Source organism: Pelodiscus sinensis, chromosome 1 (genome assembly GCF_052426305.1).
Source record: "Pelodiscus sinensis isolate ZL-2025 chromosome 1, ASM5242630v1, whole genome shotgun sequence".
Classification (NCBI taxonomy): Eukaryota; Metazoa; Chordata; order Testudines; family Trionychidae; genus Pelodiscus; species Pelodiscus sinensis.
The window spans coordinates 219,596,513-219,613,891 of NC_143052.1; the positions used below are offsets into that span (position 1 = coordinate 219,596,513).

Consider the following 17,379-nt stretch of genomic DNA (forward strand, 5'->3'; position numbering starts at 1 on the left):
TACAATCAGTCCAAGAGAGTCGAACACTTGTCTGACCGTTGTGACCATGAGGGACGTTTCTTCTTCAATAGGATGTATTGCTATATGAAAATAAGCGTCTTGTAGGTCGAGGACTGCAAACCAATTGTTGTTGTCCAGAGCTGGGATGATCGTAGTGAGCGTCACCATTTTGAATCGTTGTTTTCGAAGGTAGCGATTCAACTGGCGGAGATCCAGAATAGGTCTCCATTCCCCGTTTTCTTTTGCATTAGGAAAGAATGTGAACCCTTTTCCTTTGGTCACAGAAGGTCCTCGTGAGATGGGTCCCTGAAAAGGGAGGGGATGGTGGAGTGGTAGGAGGGAGGGATGTGAATGGGATGGTGAGACTGGATCTTATCACCTCCAATACCCATTTGTCTGATGTTATAGCAACCCATTGATGGTAATAGGGTTGCAGTCTGTGATGAAAAATGGGCTTGGCATCTCTAGCAACAACTGGGGTGTTCAGCGCACCCTCGACATGGAAGTCAAACCTGCTGTTTGGGCATCCCGGCATTGTTCACTCTAGCCGGGTGAGGACATCTGTGCTGTGGCCTCTGCTTCGAACGACCTTGATCATAAGGACGGTTTTGCTGTCTCCGGAATTTATAAGTCATAACTTTTTTGGAACGGAAAATATCATCTGCGGCAGAAAGGTGGGACGTACATTCCGAGAGTGCGTAAGGTTGTTTGCGAGTCCTTCCCTGTATGGAGTATGTCATCTGTTTTTTCCGCGAAGAGCTTAATCCTATCAAATGGGAGATCCTCCACCTTGGATTGTAGCTCTGTAAGTACTGCAGCCGTTGTTAGCCATGAGGCTCTTCACATGGATACTGCTGTAGCTACCGTCCATGCTTCTGTGTCAGCCATGTCGCTGGCTATCTGCAGGCCTGCTCTGGCACATGCATAACCTTTTTGAATTCTCTCTCGGAAGAGAACCCTATCGGCCTCGGAGATTTGTTGAACAATTTCCGTTAATCTAGTGATGTTATCGAAGCTATGATTGGACAGGAGTGCCACATAATTAGCGATACATAGGAGAAGTGTGGATGATGAATACACCTTCTGTCCAAAAATGTCCAGCTTCTTTGCATCTTTGTCAGCTGCTGAATTTCTGACCTGTGGGCTCTTTGCTCTCTGTAAAGCTGCCTCCACCACCAATGAATTGGGCTGAGGGTGCGTGAACAAGAACGCCACATCTTTTACTGCTACAAAATATCTTCTCTCAGCTCTTTTACAAGCTGGGGTAACTGAAGCCAGTGTGTTCCAGATCTCTGAAGCCAACTCTAGAATGGCCTCGTCTAGCGGTAATGCCACTCTAGACTGATGTCTAGGGCACAAATTCTTCCGCAGCTTATGTTGTTTAGCCTGCACGTCCACTAATTGCACTTCCTGCGACTGTGTCACCCTCTTGAAGAGGTCTTGAAATTCACGGACATCGGCCGGTGGTGAAGGATCCGCCACAACACCACGTCATCTGGGGAGAACGACTTAACATCCCCAGGGGAAGCTGCAGGCGTGTGCTCGTCCGTATCCAAAATATGACCCTCCTCCAGGTCAGAAAGGATTGATACTGAGGGGGCTGTGGGGAGTGGCTGTGGGGAGTGACTGAGGTCTTTGGTATTCTGAAGCAGATGGTAAAGATCATCTGTAGTAAGACGGACGCTCTGGTAAGTGCTGCGCACTGGGTGATAAGACGAGTACATGAAGAACCCCTATAAGATAGAGTAGCATGACCAGGGTGGGGGCGATCATATTCAGCCCTATGGTAGCGGCCATAATAACGGTCAGACCGTGCTGGTGAGGAGTATCTGGAGGATCCTGAACTGCGGATGTAGTAGATCCGTCGTGGCGATCGCCTAGGTGATCTATGCCTTGATGACCCCCTTGGGGAGCGAGAACGTGATAGGGGGCATCTTGTTTCTATATAGACCATGTCCCTATGGGAAGGTCCTCTAAGCACTAGATAAGATGGAGAAAGGCTATAGTCCCGGTGCCTTCGGTACCTGGGTGGAGAAGGAGACGGTCCTGGAGAGAAGGTAGGCGATGGGGAAAGCGCCCTGTAAGTTTCTTTCTCTGCGGCTTTGCAAGGCAGTGAAGCCTTGTCAATTTCTTCTGTTGGAGGAGAGCTCGGTGCCACACGTGGCTGTAATGCCTCTGTATCGCCACATGGGGGCAGCGTTGATGGTGCCGAGGAAGAGCCCGGTGCCGGCAGATCAGCCCGCGGTGCCGCCTGAGAGACTTGGCGGCTCGGCACCGAGGGGTTTAAAATCGCCGCTGCCGGTGCCGCTTGGGCGGCAGTTGGCGGTGCCGGCTTTCGCGCTCCTGCCGATGCCGGCTTCTGCGCGGTTTTTGGAGCCGGTGCCGGTCTCGTCTGTCCAGGAGCCCGTTTCTGCCCTGGGGCTGCTGACCCAGATGCCTCGTCAGGGCATCTCATTTTGGTGGTGTCTGGCAACGATCGAGCTGGGGACGCCTTAGTCTTTTTTGTAACTGCTGTCCCGGGAGACGTTGCCCGCCATTTCTGGGCTGCTGTGCCGGAGGCAGGGGTGGCATCAGACTCTAGCGCCTTTCCATAAAGGATCAGCTTCAGGCGCAAGTCCCGATCCTTTCGAGCCCTCGCCGTCAGTTTGCTGCAGTGGATGCATTTCTGGGGGACATGCATCTCACCCAAACACCTGACGCAAGAATCATGCCCATCAGATGCTGGCATGGGTTCTCAGCAGACTGAGCATTTTTTAAAACCGGGGGACGCCGGCATACTGAAGTAGTGGGGAGAGAGAATTTGACACGTACAATCTCTCCTACGCCCGTCCCCCTCAGGCCGCCGCAGAAACTGTCCAAAGTCTGTAGAAAAACTGTGGTTTTTTTGTTTTTGTTTTTTTAAGAACTGGTCAATTTAACGCAAAAGTAAGGAAGGAAGATTTCTGAACTATTCACCAAACGTGAAGACTCTGAGAGAAAACCGTTGGAATGAAACTGACAAGAAGAAGCTCTCGTCCGCGACCGAGGGCGGCTGAGAGGAACTGAGCAAGCCGGACCGCACACAACACAAAGGCGCGAACGCCGCCTCGGGCAGCCACGCATGCGCGGTCTGGCGGACCACGGCTCTGATAGCTCTCCGATTCACGGCGCCGGGACGGGACCTGACACCTGGAGTGGAGCACCCACGGGGCCACTCGAAGAAGAACTCCTGTGACCATGATAATCATATTCAGGAGATGATCTCCTTGATGAGTATCTGCTCCCGTGCCTGCTCCAATATGATCTGGGAGGAGAGTACGTTGGAGAGTGAGATCTATGTGGAGATACACGACCATATCTATATGAATGACTCGAGCAGGAGTGCAGATGAGAATTGCCATATGCAGAGGTATACAGCCCCCCCCCCCCCCGTCTGAATGGTATGCAGGTGGAGAAGGTTTAGGCGAGAAACATGGTGAAGGTGACATGGAATGATTTTTAGGAGCTGATTTCTTTGCTACCTTAGTAGGAACAGCTGCCTGGGGCTCCGGTGCAGCTGTCAGGTCTCCTGCTGAGTTACTATGGCTACCCTCAGCACGTGCTGGCTGAGAGTGTAGTGGCGGCAGAGAGGCTGTCTGTGATCTCGGTGCCGATAACTAGGAGGATTGAGCAGCTCTCGGCACCGAGCGAATGACCTCACTCGGTACCTGCCGACACAGTTTCTGCGGCATGGTGAGCCCTGGTCTCCTGGTGCAGCTGTCTCTTCTCTGGAGCAGCCGGTGCTCGCTCCTGTGGAGGGTGGGGGGTGCCCTCAGCAGTGCAGACTCTGGCGCCGCTCCTGACTCGTCCCGCTGCTGCGGGGACGGTTCCGTCTCAGGCAGCATCGTTGGTGGCATTAGTGTTTCGGCCAGCTTATCCCCCGAAGGGGTTCTGGCTCGCGTATGCTCCCTATAAGGAGGGGAAGCTGGTGACGGAGCCGAAGCCATTCGCGGCTTAGCTGATCCTGCCACTGACCGTGAAACTGATTTGAATGCCGGTTGACTGCCTGCTGCTGCTGTGCCCAGCTTGTCCTGACTCACTCGCGGCAGGGGGACGGCGGGGAGGGAGCAGGCGGGAGAAGCCTTTTTCTTTTTTGTTTTAGGCACTCCCAGTGATAGCGCTCTTCTCTTTGGAGCAGGTAATTGCTCCTGGGGTGAAGTTTGCACAGGCTGAAGAGCCTTATCGCACACAAGTAACTTGAGATGGAGATCCCTGTCTCTACGTGCTCGAGGGGTTAATTTCAAACAATGAGCGCATTTTGGGGTACATGAGTTTCTCCCAAACAATGGACATAGACTGCATGCCCATCTGAGGCTGGCATAGCCTCTTTGCACTTGGAACACCGTTTGAATCCCGGTGTCCCAGGCATGATGAAACTGACTAGAGAAACTGCCGAACTGGCAGAAATTGACTAGAATGATGTCTCTTTTTTTTCTTTCAAAACTAATTAATTAATAGGAAACTAACTACTGAACAAAGATTAACTATTTTAAAAATTTTTCTGACAGGATTTGTTCTGCGTCTGAGGAGATCGCAAAGCTCCACCAGCAACCTAGAACAGTTGAGAGGAACTGGCCGGGGGTCCGGTTTGCGCTCGAGATCAAAGGCGCGAAAGCCGCGCGCTGCAGGGGGCATGCGCAGACCAGCCGAAGATGGCTCTGAAATCTTCCGACCAGCGGCGCAGGGATGGACCTGACACCTAGAGTGGAGCACCCACAAGGCCACTCAAAGAAACCATAGATATATAAAAAACCTTGTAAGCCTCTCTGCCCCATTTGAGGAATATCTGGTAATTTAATGAATAGTCCTCAATCTGACAACTAAGGACATGTCACATATTGCTCCAGATGAAAAAATTCTATAAGACGACATGCAGGTTACCTTGTTATAGTTAACACAAATCAATGAATACCTCAACCAGGCTCAGACATGGTGCAGCAGATTGATAGGATGCAAGAACTGATTTTATACCTAGAAGTAAGAAAAGTGGCTATGAATTGCTCATACTACTGGTTTGAACCACCACAATGCATATAGGTGCTACCTAAGCTTCTTCTCACATCACTGCCAACGTATCACAAATAAAACCTGGACTAGTCATTCCTGCATATACTAGGCAAGTTCTCACGTATACTCTATTATGAATAGATATTTTTAATATGGTCAAACAACTACTCAATCCAGCAGCTCTCATTCACTTGTCACGTAGATGCCAGAGGTACACTGATATCTTTGAAAGTAGAGAGATAATTCATTAAACCATTGAATTGGACTAATTAAAAGATGAACAGAAGACAGTGCGCATTACATTTTTTCAGAAATCCTTTCAAACGTGTAAAAGCATCAGCTAAACAAGATGAGCCTAAAATTTTCAGACTTGGCTAAGTGTAAAGCCATCTTATCTATGGTCCTAATAAATGCCCCAACTGAAGCACTGAAAGTAGGAACACTCACTTAAATTGTAAGCTTTTTAGGGTTGAGACTGTCTATGTACAGTGCCTAGCACAATGGGATCCTTGCTCAAGATTGGATTTCCTAGGTGTTACTGTAATATAAAAACTTGTTTTTATTAACTGGTAGCTCCTACTTCATATAGAAGTTTTAGGTTTCTTGCCTTCCCCCTCCCCCAACTTTTAATGCTGCACATCCAACACCATCCCAAGGACAGGGTAAAAGTTAATTTCAGGTAAACTATAAGCATGTTTTAAAAAGTAGCTGTACTTCTTCAAAAACCATTTCCAACCTCTGCTCAGGCATTTGATTACAAGATCATTCCAAACATGATCATCAAAAAGTGCTTAGAAAGAAACAAGCTTTTCTTCTCCCTTTTCTACTCTAACCATTTTTGCTCTGCTTTGCTTTATTTAACTGTGTTTAGCTAGAAGTTACAATTATATCACTGCACAGAACAGACTAACGTGAAGGCAGCACTTGCTCAATTCTACAACATTCCCTTCTGTGACACACCCAACAACTGATGACAGTGCAAAGACCCAAGCTGTAGAACAGAAAAATGCAATACTGAAAAATACTTATCAATACTGTAACAAAATGAAAACAGATCTAAGATTAAACACATGAAATGTGTGAAGTAACCAAAGTGCAAGATGTTAAAAGTTTATCAACTTTAAGAGGATCCCATTTTTGTAGGGTTGTTTTAAACCTATTAGGGGTTAAAAGCAGAAACCAGGATTACTAATAAAATTGAATGGCATGGGGTTTGTTCGATTTTTCTTTTAGTTTATACTATGCATTTGAAAGCATTTTATATCCAGACACTTCCAGTTTCCACTCAGCCCCCAGCTAGACTACAAAAAAAGGTGGGTTTTTTTAATTAAGTTAACCCAGCTTTATTTGAAAAACCACTTAGCAGCATTACATGGAGATGCAGCTAAATATCTTTAAAACAGAATTAAATACTGATACTGAAGGTCTATCCTAGCCAGGAGCACTGGGGCTTGACTACCCTGGGAAATTTTCCACTATTAAGTGGTAATATTCTGGTATGTATATACTATACTAGCATAATTATGCTGCTGTAGTTATTAATTTAACTCCCCATGGGATTATGTAGAGGAGTCTTTAGGACATAATTTAAAAGAAATGAAATACATCTGCACTAAGTGCTAAGTGATGTTTCAAACAAGAGTAACCAAAACATTGTTACTTAATCTATACAAGACCTTTGTATTGGTGCTTCACACATCACACCGAAGAACAAAAATAAGAAAATGGATTGTAAAAGACTACCCCGGTAGAGTGAATCTATAGCAGTTGCTATATTGGAAACTAATTTTTAAGCTTTTAAAATGGATTAAATCTCAAAATGATAGTATCCTTCTAAACTAAAGTCTTACAGCTGTTTGATGATTAAGTTTTTCAAACTTGTGATTACAGTTTAGAAACACAGACCTGCCAAAAATGTGACTTCTCAGCTAACTACTCTCCTCACTTGAGCATATTAAATCCATAATTCATTATTAAAAATTAGTCTACTCTCAAAATAAACTATGTTATTGTCTTCTATATGCACTGATAAGTTTACAAGTAAACTCAACAGAATGTATTGTTCATGGCAAATGCAGAAATGTCTGGATTCTTAGATTTCAACTTAAAATGAAGGAGGTCAGAAGAATCATTTTGACTTCTCAACTAAGCAAACTGAATACAGACATTAATACATAATTATGGCATGCACACACTGTCACTTTTACAGTTCAACATAACCATGCAATAAAGGTTAAATTCTGTTCTCAACCTGCCCTCTTACACTTATGCATTGAAAGGGAAAAGTGATTTGACCTACTATATGCACTGCAATGCTCTGACACAGAGGATTAAAGATGCAATTTCACAATATTCTAAGCTTAATGTTTTGTTAAATGTTTGTTAATATTTGAATGGTATTTTTTGCATGCTGTACCAAGTTTAGGAGTGTCCCATATTAAAAGAGGATTGTGAACTACTCAGCTTGTACTGTAGATTCAGAAACTGTACAAGTTTTGGAATGGAGACTATAGCTTGGAACACTTGGTGGAAAAGGAATACAGTTTAAAAAAAACAAAAACAGCACCACTAAATTAGGGTCTCCAAATCTCAGTTTGGTATGGATCCAAGATTAGTGCAGCTACCTTGACATTCAGACTATGTAGAAGCTCTTCTTTTTGCAGTGTCTCATTCACTAAAACCAAGTCATCTCTATATTTTCAGTTCAAAGGCTTTAACATGCCTTCCACTCTTGACAAGTGACATTAACTGATAATTCAGTGCTATTGTAGCAATGCTGGTCCCAGGATACTAGGAAGTAATATATGTAATTGGCCTAACTTCTGTTGGGCTGAGAAAGAAGCTTTCAAGCTTCAGAATACATTTGTGACTTACATGTAATTCAATGGTTTTACCTAACTGCAAGACCTGAAAGTTCAAGTGGGTTTTTTTTGGCAGCCGAATCACAGGCAAACCTTCTATAATTGAAGTGCTTCCAGGGAAGGAAGACTTGCCAGTGGTTGGAATGCTAGTCCAGGACTTGGGAAACGTATGTTAAATTTTCTGCTCAGGTTTCCTGTGTCTTTGGACAAGTCACTTGCTTCTCTGTATTTCAGGCTCCCCATCTGAAAAATGGGGTGAACTGCACTTCTTTACCTCACAGGAGTGTTATAAGAACAAATACATAAATGATTATGAGGCACTCAGAGGGATAGCAGAATTTAGCTCATTCTCACATACCAGCATGAGTTTTGCAGTGCTAAAGAGAATCAAATTTGTCAGTATAAATCTAAGATGTGGCTCTGCTTAAGGACAGAAAGCAGAATTGTACATGAAAAGGTGCCATTTTACAATATCTACTCCCACACCCCATTCTCTAAATAGTAATATTTAGGGAAAATATACCATGAAAGCCCAAACAAACCTCCACGTTTAAAGCTCAACTACCCAAATATCACACCTTCAATTACCAACCACTGTTTCTTTATTAAGAAAAAAGTTTGTCAAAGTAATTGCTGTCACTTTATACATTCTATGCTCACTCTCTGAGAACCTGTTAAGAACATCCTGTTCTTTAATGCCTTTAAGAATCATTTACCAACGTGGATAAGATGAATCACTGGTGAGATCTGCACTGGTAACTGTGGCAACCTACCATGGGAAGAAGACGGATACCTTTTAAAATTAAAAGCAAGCAACCTTTTTCATTAAGCCACAGAAATCTACTTGCTTGAGGCAGAGATCATGCCAATACAATAACTATGCAATTCTTCCTCTATATGCAGCGTTCTTTCCTGCCATGACCGTTTCACAAAATGAAGTGTGGGTTCTGTGTGTGAAACGAAATCCATAGGATAACAGTCATTCTCCTTACATGAGAGTGAAGCCAGTTTTACTTTCCATGCTGAAAACTGTTCATGTTAAAATGAAAGACAGCATGAGGTATTTGTTTTCATGAAAATGTCCCACTGCTAATGCACCTGCTTCCCCCCCATACACACACTTCTTAAGAACTATATGCAGTCCTATGCATTAGAAATCAGTGCAGGGCTTCTTCTTACATCTAGAAGTGAAGCTTACAAGCAGCATTTGGAGAAATTCAGAATGTAATATTTGCACAGCTCCGAAACAAGAAGTGGTCCATCTCTCCTAACAAATCCAGCAGTCATGGAAGCAACTTCCTTTTTCCTATCTGAAAAAGGACATTCAAATTCCATTTTGTTGCTATGAGGTGAAGTAGCAATACACCATGGGCTATGTACAGTAGGAGTTATTGTTCTCTAAAAGCTTCAGTAGATTGCCCGAGGATTCTTGGTGCTATAGTAAGCCTCACATGCAGCTACATAAGCAGACTCTGGGAAGAAGTCATCATGGTATTCTGCGAGAAACCTGACAAGAAAGCACACAATAGATTGAAATCAGACAAAGAATAAAAAGGCTTAGTTTAAAGATACAGTAAAAACAAGCTGTGCAATTCCCAAAGCATTTAAGCTTAGCAAACCATATGCTTATGTATTCAGTCCTGCATGCACAAGTTTCCAAGTGTAAAAGGTGCTAAAGTCTTACACACAGTGAAGAACATAGCCTTTCCCTTCATACTTTAAAATCTAAAGGAGATGGAAGGAGTTTGCGTCAACAACAACAACAACAAAAAAAGGCTGGGATATTTATGGGCTACATACGGAAAATTTCAGTGAGAAAAAAAGTTACAGGAAATAAGCATACAAAAAAGGAAATACCGCAGCAATGTTTTTGCATCTTCACCTGCAAGATACACTACCCATGCCTAGTGTGTACTTTCATTCTTATTTATTTAAAACTGAATATGTAGTTCTACACAGATAACTTCTATTGGAGATCCAATAAAAAGCTAACAATCTACTTACTCTTGAAAAACTTAAACAACAAAAGGTCTGGTGAAAGTAACTACAATCCGATTTTCTGTCCTCCTGCGAGGAGCAGTGCCCTCCTTTTATAGATTCTTAATTCACACACACTGTCCCACCAATCCCACACGGGACTTGATTTTAGGTCAGGCGACACAAGCAGGGTGCCAGGCTCCAGAGGTGTTGCTTTTGTTGTTAGCAACAAAAGGGAAAATAAAATATTTGAAATAAAACGTTTCAAATATTCTATATGTAAATGAGTGAAAAATTAACCTGCTACACTGTTCTGGACCTTTGCAGAAGGTCATGGAACCTAGCTGACTTTGAGAACTACAATTTCCTTAAATCTCCTAAATATTGGCAGCCATGCCCCTCATGAGTATACAAGGGGTAAGGATTCTCCAGTCAGTCAGTAAAATATAAAGAACAAACTGAAGTAAAGTTGTTGCTAATTGTTTTGTTTTTAATCAAAACTTAATATGGATGTTTTTCTTCTGAATGAGGGTAAGAGATTAGCATAGAGCCCTGGCTCCAGCAGCCACAGCGTAGGGCGCAGTGGCCCCTCTCTGCAGCTGGCTGCAGCTGTGGGATGGGGAGGGGCGTGGTCTCAGCTGCAGCCCTTGCCAAATTCCAATGGGAGCCCTGGAAAGCCATGAAGGCGGATATGCAGCCCCGCTGGAGCCTCTGGGCAAGCAGCCCCCAGTGGAAACTCCATGGCTGCGGCACAGGTCCCCACCTGCAGTCCAGCCCTGCTGCAGCCTCTGGCCGAAGTAGCAGAAGGAGAGGGTATGCAATCCCCACTGGGATAAGAGTGCATGACAGCTGGAGGGAGAGGGAGGGGAAACTGGTGTCCAGACAACTCTGTGACTCTACAATGGAATGCACAGCTTCTACTGCAGCCCCCACCATGAGCTGGAGCACGTGGCCCTGGCAGAAGCCACAGGACTAGGACATGCAGCCCCAGTCACAAGGCAGGCCTGGCAGAAACTGCAGGGCTGGAACACAGATGAAGAGCACAGCCAAAGGGAGTACAAAGCCCCCATTCTGGAGCTGGGCACAACTGCTAGACCGAGGTGCACAGTAGGGATGTTAAACTGCAAGTAATTGACTAATCAAATAGTTGATGAATTTTGTATCAACCATTCAATTAGTTGATAGGGCACCTCCACCTCTGAAGTGTAGCAACAGCCTAAGGGCTGTTGCTACGCTTCAAAAGCAAAAGTGCTGCGTGAAGCCCAGCCCACTGAACCCAGGCTCCATGTGGTGCTGCTGTTTTGCAATACTGCGGGGTGCCCAGCGTTAGGCTCCTCGCTGCATTTCAAAGCGGCAGCACCCCATTGTAATCTGGAGATACCCCAGCTGGCCCTGGGCTGCAAGTGGCATTTCAAAGCAGCAGCGCTGTATGGAACCTGGGGTCTGGGCCCAGGCTCCAGGCGGTGCTGACACGCTGAAATACCCTCTCCTCTCCATGCACTGCCGCTTTCTGATCGAGGCAGCAAGGGGGAGGAAGCGACTAGTTGACTAGCCCTGTTGCAAATGCTTATTGGATAGTCGATTAGTCCTTCACATCCCTAGCGCACAGCCTGGCTTCAAGTCCCCCAGCCACAGTGCAGGGGCTGCTGGCCATCCAGGTTCCAGCCATCCAGACCCAGTCGAAGGGCACGGCGTAGAGTCCAGCCCTGACTTCAGATGCTAACAGCTGAAGAAGACATAGCAATCTAGTTAAGTTGCAGAAAGCATGACTGTCATGACCTCTGTGACTACAGACAACTTTATATGTAATGTACCCCTCCCAAAAAAAAACCCACCCTGTACATTTCTTCAGTTTTATTTCTCACTACACTCCTTTAAATATTTATTTTGCTCTTGTATATAGAACAAAATAAAGCAGCAAAGAACACTGAAAAAGAAGATTCTACACATAAGACAATCAAAATTTAAACAGAAATACATTGATTGTTAAAAAATCATAAACTTGTCCTTTATATTAAACAGAAACACACTACAGCAACCATGCAAAGGTGTACTCCTCAACACCTGCATTTAAAATTTAATTCAGACCAGGCTGTCAAACGTTATTTTTCTGATTTTGCATAATAAGATCACTACTTAAATGTTTATAAAAAAATAAAAATGAAAGTGGAAAGAGATACAGATATTTTACCTAATAAACATTTCTTTCATCCTCATTTGTTCAGTGTGGGCTATGCCATCCTATGAAATTTCATTCATTTTCATGCATATTAATTACAGCAAGTTAACCATGAGGCTGGTAGAGCTCTGTATTGGACAATTTAAATCTTCTTGATGGGCCAATAAAGCGAGGGAGGGGAGACAATAGGTTTCCAAGTGCAGAATTGTACTTTGGGGCATGGAAGGGAGTTGCTTAGGAAGCTACATATAGAAAACTACATTACATTACAAGAACTCTAAAATAGCCAAGTTATCTTAATTCTGGCATTATGTATTTGAGCAAGAAGACTGCTGGGTGGGAAAAAAAGATTTCCTTTGTGTTTAAAGAAAGGATTCTAGAGTGTGTCACAGACTGATGCTGGGCAAGACTAACAAAGTCTGTGTAGAAGGGACAAATTGAAGAGCAATCTTCAATCTGGCATTTCCTAGCTTATGAATACTTCACTATGCACTTTGTGTTCTTATCTTAGATTTCTATATGTAATATAATATGCACATATCGCTGGTTTCACACTGGTTCTGCAAAAGCTATCAAAAGATTCTGCTCAGTACGTAGCAGACTAGCTCAAAGCAAGAAAGACTTGCATATATAAATAGGGGGCTGATAAATAGGATTGACGACTTCTATGAAAATTACCTTCAACTGAAGTTAAGAAATTATATTAAATGGTTCTGCAGAGCTACAGCTGTATTATTACAGCTTGCTATTCAGAGAAATGATGGTGGTTCCTTATGTATCTGGTCCTGAAAGAATAAAAGGCTGTTTTTCACAAATCAAAGGAACTGAAGATATTTTATAGTGACTATAAATGGGTTTTATAGTACAGTATTTTGTAAGTTGCCAAGGTGAATAAAGAGAGGGAACACTTTTATTGCTGAATAAAAACTAATATAGAACCAGAATTCTATGCAGTTATGAAAGTTTGTGTAATCTAGGTCTTCACCACACCACCTTAATGGATCATTAGACAATGTACACGCCAATCTGATTGGCTGTGCAACCTGATAAACAGAGACTTTATGCAATACGCAACATGGCACACAATGGCATTCCTTTAGGAAAGTCCATTTAGAGAGTCAACAAAAAACTCCCTGCTCCCATAGAAATTGTCAGTCATATGAACTGTGCATTTGTTTTACTTTATGGAAACACTAAAAACCTATTACAAATATAGTCATTTTAATGCAAGGAATGCTGAATGATAAAATATTACTGTGCTTGGCTAAGCTTTTCTCTGTTCCTGGAGTAAGTGGACTGAGTAAAAGAGTTGGTATGAAGCACTTAAACAGAACAGAGCTAATAAGAGCCCTTCAGCTCTAATTCTGAATTTATCAAAGAACAATTAAGTGTACAGTCTACAAACAAAGCACATCTTATAAATATTTCCAGAAGTTAGTTAGTTAGTTTGTCCTGAAAGATCTCCGAAACAGTGAGAGCTAGAAACACCAAATTTGGCACGGATACTACTGATTCCCTAACTTAAATAACTGGATTGGTTATATCTCAAAATCGCTTTCCCCACAGCCCCAATTGGGCCACTAATTAGCTTTTAGTAGAGCCTGATCATAGGCATTTGCTGGACTCTTCTGTTAAGCGTGTCACAAACTGCAACTATGAGATCCTTTCCCTATGATAACAGAAAAAATACTAGCTATGTTAATTTCTTAAAGTAATATACAAGAAAAACGTATTTCCAATAACATATGCTATCTTTATGTCATTGACATAGTTCATTCATCACACCTTTTACTATATTTTCCCCAGGTGACGCCAGGTATTTCTCCTAGTTTCTAATATAAGTGACATTCTCTGATCCTAGCACCAAGAGGCAGATCCTAGGGCAACAGTTCTCAAACTTTTTGGCCTGAGGCCCATCGCATTCAACTTTTGGTGGACCAGCAGCCAACCATCCATGATGACAAAATGGGTGCAGGTAAGAGTGGGTGTGCAGTGTATGACTAGGAGGTTGGGTGTAACAGTGGGCTGAGGAGGAGGGGTCTAGGCTGAAATTTGAGTGCAGGAAACAACTGAGAATGAGAGTCTGGAGGAAGGAAGGGTGCAGAGCAGATGGGGGTGCAGTCTCAGTGGGAAGAGTTGCATGAGGAATATAGGGGTTGCACAAGGTGCAGGAGCTTGGTGGGAGGGGTTGCACTGATTCTGGCCAATGTGAGCAGTGGAGAAAGCCTCCAGGGGAGTGGTTTACTGAGCTGCCATTCCCCCAGCTGGGGAGAGGAGAAGTGGCAGTGCATGGAGCTGCTTTAATTTCTGGCAAGCTGAATACATTCTGTGAGGCCACAGCAAGAAGCTGGCAATGGTGCTCCAACCTCACAGGAAAGGCCGCAAGGCTGGAGCACCACCGTAGGCTCCCCGCTGCAGGGATGAGGGAGAGGGGTAAGCCCTGAACCTGCGGCCTACCTGCAAGACAACCACGGACCTCTAGTGATCTAAGGACCACACTTTGAGAACCACTGTCCTAGGGTGAAGCAGAAGATACTTTAATAAAATGGGAGCATCTAGGAGGGGTACCAGCTTGGCTGACACATTCTAGAGGGTCAATTTAGAAGCTTTACTATGTGGTCTATCCCATCTATCAGTGCCTTGACTTCTGTTTAATTAGAATTCTAATCCTTCATTGAGTTCTGATTCTGCCACATTTAGGTCCTGATTCAGAAAAGCTCTTAAGTATGTGATCAATTAATGTCCTGAGTAAGAATACTTGTTTGAATCAGAGTCTTTGCACTGAAATTGAAGGGACTGTTCACCAAAAGTAAAGCACTGCTCAACATGACAAACAACAACAGAACCAGGCTCCTGCCACAGTTCATTCACATTTGTTGGATAACACTTTCAACCAGCTTTTCTCTCACAATGTTTCAGCTCACCTCATCTTCCCAGCTCATTAGGAAACATCTTTTCTTAAAATATATAAAATGTTGAGTGGAATATATATATTTTATCACCCAAGTCTCTAAAATCTGTCATATTAGCACATACTCATAAAGCTACCAGTAGCTTAACTGCTTAACATAAACTGCACATTAGCACAGACTAGTGGCCAGAACTCACTACTACAATGAGTAACAAAAATTACTTACTACTCCCACAAATAGTATGGCTGCAGAATCCAGTGGACATTTTTCCTTAAAGTCACATCTTCTACGATGACTTTGATTTTCAACAGAAAATCACAACCATCTAGACTTCTTAGGTGTCTCAAAAGATTAAACTCCTGTATACTTTCGTCAAATACTGATCTGATACCCTGCTTGGAAAACATTCAAAGTATAAAAGAATTTTTTATTTTTTTTTTACTGCCAAAATTCAGAAGGTCTGAGATTGGCAGCATAGGAGGTAAGCTGCTTTAAAGTACTTTTTAAAATAAAGTTAAGAGATGCAATGAAATAGCCAGCCTACAGAATTTACTGAGCGTTTTAATAAGATTATTAGCTTCTTACAGAAAAAGCTATTGACTAGTAGGAAAGCACTTTCCTATAATCTGAAAAGCCACATGTTGGACTCACCAAGATAAATTTATTTGAACATAATTTTAGAAAGTTTAACATACTTTTCTCTAAATCCCAATGAAAAACAGAACAAAAGTAGCAAAGAAGAGAAATGATGAATAGCTAGCTATTTCTGGCAGCTATTCAAGAGTCTACATGAAATAAAAAGATTTAACCAAAAGGCCATTTCCAGGAGAGAAAGAGGTCCACAACATTGAAGACTAGTAACAACCGGTACCCTTAAATGACAGATATCAAGAATGTACGAGGAAAGAATGTGAATTTAAGCTGTGATTACTGTGGACCGAGTGGCCACCAGGGCATCTGTGCTTTTTCCTGGAGCCCTCTTTCGAAAAAACTCCCTCTTCCGCGTCCACACGTGCCTTTTTCCGAAAAATGCGTTCTTCCTCATAGAATAAACTTAAAAAACAACAAATGGTCTGGTAGCACTTTATAGACGAACAAGACATGTAAATGGGATGAGCTTTCGTGGGCACAGCCCATTTCTTCACATGACCGGGCTGTACCCATGAAAGCTCATACTACCATCTACATGTTTTGTGAGTCTGTACAGGATAAACTTAAAAAACAACAAAAGATCTGGTAGCACTTTATAAACTCTCTCTGCTAGCCTCTGAAGCTTCTCTCTCATAGAATGAGGTTTACCAAAGTCAGAAAAACCCCTGCGTTCTTTTGATTTTCTTTTGAAAGAACGCAATTGAAGGTCATAGAATCTTAGGGCTGGAGAGATCTCAGAAGCTCATCAAGTCCAACACCCTGCCTAAAGCAGGACCAACCCTAAACTAGATCACCCCAGCCAAGGTACTGAAATTAAGATAACTGTTCTATAATTCCCTGGGTTGTCTTTATACCCTTTATACATTGGCCCTATATTTGCCCTCTTCCAATCCTCTGGAATCTCTCACATATTCCATGATTTTTCAAAGATAACTGCTAATGGCTCAGATATCCTCTCAGTCATATCCTTGAATATTCCAGGATGTATTTCATTAGGCGCTGATGATATAAAGCCATCTTTGCCTATTTTAACCTCAGATCCTACCACATTTTCACCGGCATTCCCTATGTAAAGCATCCAATGGCAACTAACAGAAAACATATTTAGCACTTCCATTGCCCCTCTCATTGAGTAACAGATCTACCCTGCGCCTTTTGACTTCCTCTTGCTTCTAGTGTATTTGTAGAACGTTTTCTTGTTACCCTTCATATTTCTAGCTTAGTTTAATCACATTCTGTGCCTTGGCCTTTCTAATTTCATCCCTACAAGCTTATGGGTTTTTGTTTTTTCCCCCCTTTCATTATTTGCTCTCATTTCCACTTTTTGTGAAAAGTGTTGTTTTTTTTTAAGTTTTAGAACATTGAAGATTTCCTGATTAAGTCAGGGTAATCTCTCACCATACATCCTAGCTTTCCCGTGCAATGGGACAATTTGCTCATGCCCTTAATGATGTCTCTGAGAAACTGCCAAATCTCAAAATGTTTTTCCCCTTGCTTCCCATGGACTCTTCTCTACCAACTCACTGGATTTGCTAAAGTCTGCCTTCTTGAAATCTATTGTCTTTATTGTGCTGTTTTTCCTGTCTACCATTCCTTGGAATCATGAACTCTACCATTTCATGATCGCTTTCACTCAAGCTGTGCAGAATCATAAAACCATAAATGGGAATGGATTATTGGTAGATTACTCTCATTCTCACAACCAAGAAATAGCAAATTAGGCAATAGTAGATAAATGGCAACCCAGATTTATCTTCTTATAGAAAACGGTTTG

General features: G+C 42.9%; 1 protein-coding gene across 2 annotated transcripts in view; it reads right to left on the reverse strand.

The window, feature by feature from the left end:
- Window positions 1-8,470: 8,470 nt before the first annotated feature.
- The window catches only part of MSL3 (MSL complex subunit 3), a 35,863-nt gene continuing 26,954 nt past the window's right edge, over window positions 8,471-17,379 (reverse strand). For both annotated transcript variants that reach the window (XM_075914874.2, XM_006122843.3), the window contains exon 13: window positions 8,471-9,393. In XM_075914874.2, coding sequence (XP_075770989.2) covers window positions 9,294-9,393 — 100 coding nt within the window. In that variant the 3' untranslated portion in view covers window positions 8,471-9,293. The remainder of the gene's footprint in view (window positions 9,394-17,379) is intronic.